At 42.2% G+C, this 3990-nt stretch overlaps 1 protein-coding gene across 1 annotated transcript in view; it reads right to left on the bottom strand.

The window, feature by feature from the left end:
* Positions 1-800: 800 nt before the first annotated feature.
* Positions 801-3990, bottom strand: part of ppap2d (phosphatidic acid phosphatase type 2D) — a gene marked incomplete at its 5' end in the record, with an annotated part of 20977 nt that continues 17787 nt past the window's right edge. The window contains 2 exon segments of the mRNA XM_032538605.1: positions 801-2385; positions 2611-2787. Coding sequence (XP_032394496.1) covers positions 2281-2385; positions 2611-2787 — 282 coding nt within the window. The 3' untranslated portion in view covers positions 801-2280.

Here is a 3990-nt window from a genome sequence, read left to right as displayed (position 1 = left end):
CCTTCCCACCCTGACACCCCACGCCCAACACCCTCCCTCTCCTTTATCTACCGCCCCATCAGTTCTGCCAACTGCTCTATTACTCCTTCCTTTTATTACTAGACCAGTTTTCCTGTTCGTCTGTCCCCTCACCTCAGCATTATGCCCATTACTGAAGCTCTCCCTTTTTGTCTTTGCCTTCTCTGATCAGGGCAGCTTTTTATTCTCCTCCCTCAGCATGGAAGTGGATCTGAGAAAGAAATAAAGAAATGAAAGAAACTGCCTCAGATGTCCCAGCCTGTATCTGGCTAAGCATCTCCATGGTAGCATAACCCCCTGAAACAGTTCATCATGCTCCACTGCACTCAAAAAGGACTGAGAGCAGGGAAGGGGCAAAACGAGGAAGGGTGTGAAGGGGCAAGAGAGAGAGCGAGAGAGAGAGAGAGAGAGAGAGAGAGAGAGAGAGAGAGAGCAGCAATGAAAGAAACTAGGAGAGCACTGAAGTGGAAGCCTCCAGACAACACAAGAGGTTAAATCAGTTATCAATTCAGAGTTTATGTTCTGTTTCAGCCCAGATTCCCTGACCTCCTTACACAGTCTGGTATCCTGTTTCAAAAAAAAATTAAATTAAATAAAAAGGCTGTATGCTGACTGACTTACAAATGGCTAAATGGCTTACTTTACCAAGTCTACTGTGTGTGAGCAGCCAGAGACAAACAAGATGACATAAATATTGTGACTTTAAGTGTCTGGTGGGCATGAGAGTGCATTACTTTTCATTTTGCTAACACTAAAAATAAGAGAGGACAGAAGAAGTTAAAAACATTCAACATTCATTTTATTGGTTTGGTTTTTTTTTGAGTACAGTGGTTATTTCTGCCTTTCTGGCATTCACAGACAAAACATATAACAATAACTGGGAACACAAAAAATATAGCTTTCTGATAATATCTGCGGCTCAGTCTAGTAGTTACAACAGATACAATAGTAACTCTCCGTACCTGATTGACACAAACGTAAATACAAACAAGTATTAAACATGTAAAAACTGTCCAACACTGGAACTAATACTTTTGAAATTCTGTGTGGTTTATAAAATGACATAGCTATTTACATTCAATTTGAATAATTATCATGTAAAGAAAAACAAAAACAAATATAGTGTATGAGTTTGACAAAATAAACACTGATTATTCAAAGATGTGATAAAATATATCATATTGATTATAATTAAAAGGTTCCATTATGTACGTTCAAGTGCTATTAATAAAGATGCACAGGAGGGCCACTCGGGTTGCAGCCATATGGGCTCTCCTGTCAGAGTGGCATAAATCAAGGTGCAGCTCAGAGATTGGAGTCCGGGGGCAAAGGTCAAAGGTTACAAAATTCAGTCAAACCTCCACCTCTGAGACACAGTCAAAGTGGTTAGTACAGAAATGTGGTAATGTTGGTCAGATTCCTCTATGCCACTACCTTGGTTACACAAAAAGAAAGATGTTGTATTACAGCTCAAATAGTTATTTTTTCTTTGCTTACATACAGGGTTTTGTTTTTTCATATCAATGTAGGGCAGTCTGATTAAAGCAGTGGCACATCAGAAGGTAAAGATGGTTGAAGTTGAAGCCAGTGCATGTTCCTTATCACTTAGTACAGAGCTGTACTTACATCAGAGGTCTAATGGTCTCAGTTCCCAGCTGCTGGGTGATGTTTTTCAAGCTGAGCAGAAGATCAACAACAAAGACAAGGCTGGCGTTTTCTCCTTTCTCACCCAAGACCAAAGAGTGACAAGTTCTGCTTTAAAAGCTAACTAACTGCACTGACCAAATGCCTCCATTTCGGAAGAAAACTATCAACATTAGCAGCTTCTAAAAAAATCCTCTTGAAAAATAGACACTTTTACTTGTTTTTCATATATAAAAAAAATATCTGTAATATCACTATGCAGTTCTTTTCACTGGACGGGTTTGACTGGACAGTCAAATGTGCTTCTTGTATTTCATGCGTGTGTGTGTGTGTGTGTGTGTGAGTGTGTGTGTGTGTGTGTGTGTGTCTGTGTGTGTGTGTGTGTGTGTGTGTGAGTGAGAACATTAGATTACTGTGTGAATGTGTATCAGTGTATGCCCCAAATAGCAAGTGTGTGTTAGATTGTACTCTTTAATCCTATCCTCTTCTTAGAATGATTCACTTTTTTTTTTAAACAAAATTCTCTCTGCTCCTCACCTGTGCTATCAAACATTCTCCCTGTTTTTCTGTAGTCCATCTTCTCTTATCTTCTGATTCCTGGACGATTGCATTTGCCTGCTAACAGACAGTTTGCTGGCTGGACAGTGGACTCTCCAGGGACATGCAAGTGGGAGACAGGTCTGGACGGGTGCAGGGCTTAAACATGGAGGAGATGTAGAAGGCCTGCAGGCACAGACACAAAACATGTCAGGAAATATACACAGACCACACACGCTGTCAATCATTCACTGTTTATAAACACCATGAGAGATCAGAGTGAGAAAAATGAGGGAGAGAGCCTATTGTTTAAGCTTACTTGTCTAACAGAGAGCAGAGAGAAACAAATCCTGTGACGACAGAGATAACTGTTATTCTAGACTATTTAGACAACAGTGATTTTCAACATACCACCCAGTATGCAGTGAGTCCTCCTTGGATGAAGCCTGTGACGACGTCACTGGGGTGGTGACGGTAGTCAGAGATGCGGCTCAGGCCAGTGTAGATGGCGATCATCACTAAGAGGAACTGTATTAGTGGGCGCAACAGCCGAGCTCCTCGCCACGACAACCGTGCCTGCAGGTAGAACTGCCAGAAAGATAGATAAACATTGTTATTATATTGTTACTGACTTTATAATTACTACAGAAAAGGGAATACATGCATGTGTTAATGTATGACCCACAAACATAAACTGATAATTACATCTCATCATTTAAGTTTTAAAAACACAGACAAAGACCTTAATGTGAAACATGGACCTCCACCCAGTCTGCTACCCAGAGGGGAAAGAGAAGCTTGGCACAAGTCCATTAACACTATCTGAACCCCATTTCCTCCTTTTGTTCATCCTCATCTCCTGCTTCAGCGCTGCAGTAGAGAATGGATGTTTGTGTCTGTAAAAAATGGGGTCGCAGGGCGAGCGCGATGCTAATGCAGGACTAGTTTTATGTGGAGGCCCAAGCTCTGTCTGGACCCGTCAACGACTGGGGAACACATGGCCTACATTCCTGCGGTGAGGCCAACCCTCACCGGGTCCTTCTCTCCTTCTCCTATCGCAACTCAGAGCAGGTGTCACTGTTCCTGCCTCAAACACCAGCACAGCTGGCTAGGGTCCGGGTGGCATGTAGCTACAGGTTTGAATCAATCTCTCCGGGTTGTCTACAGTCTGCAAGCAGCAAACTTGCATGCAAGGCCGTGCTGTGAGTTTGCGCCTGCAGTGTATGTGTGGAGAAACAAAACAGTGAGAAGTGCCCTTGTTTTTCTCACACCACTTCTTCCCCATAGTAAGTTACCCTTTATTCCTCTTATTCAGTCTCCCCCTACTCATCCTTGTCTCTTTCTGGTCAGAGAGGAGCTGCTTTCATTTGGACTTCTATAGTGTACAAGTGCAAATAGAGGAGGCAGTGATTTTCATTTCTCCTCTCTTTAATTTTGTACAGCACATCCTCACTTACTTTAATTAATTATAGCTATACACGATATGATATTTAAGTTAACTAGGATTTAAGGGTTAATGAATGGGAATACATGAGAAATGTGGACATTTTGTGGTTAATAATGTGCTTTTGTCTCTTTCTAACTCTTGTTTCTCTCCCACAATGCACCCATGACTACTGGGCAGTGCAGTGTGAGAGAAAGATGAAGAGAGGGGGGTTCTCTTGCTGAAAGAAGCCTGTCGATCTCTCAGCAGGCATATTCAGCCCTCCACCACCTCCTCCAAATGAGACCCACAACAAGGCCTCCTCTGTCTGAGTAGCCTCTTCATCTATTCATGTTCCCTGTGGAAAA

Source organism: Etheostoma spectabile, chromosome 15 (genome assembly GCF_008692095.1).
Source record: "Etheostoma spectabile isolate EspeVRDwgs_2016 chromosome 15, UIUC_Espe_1.0, whole genome shotgun sequence".
In the NCBI taxonomy this organism is placed as follows: domain Eukaryota; kingdom Metazoa; phylum Chordata; class Actinopteri; order Perciformes; family Percidae; genus Etheostoma; species Etheostoma spectabile.
Note: the sequence above shows the minus strand (reverse complement) of the source record. Positions and strands in the feature narration are given on the sequence as shown.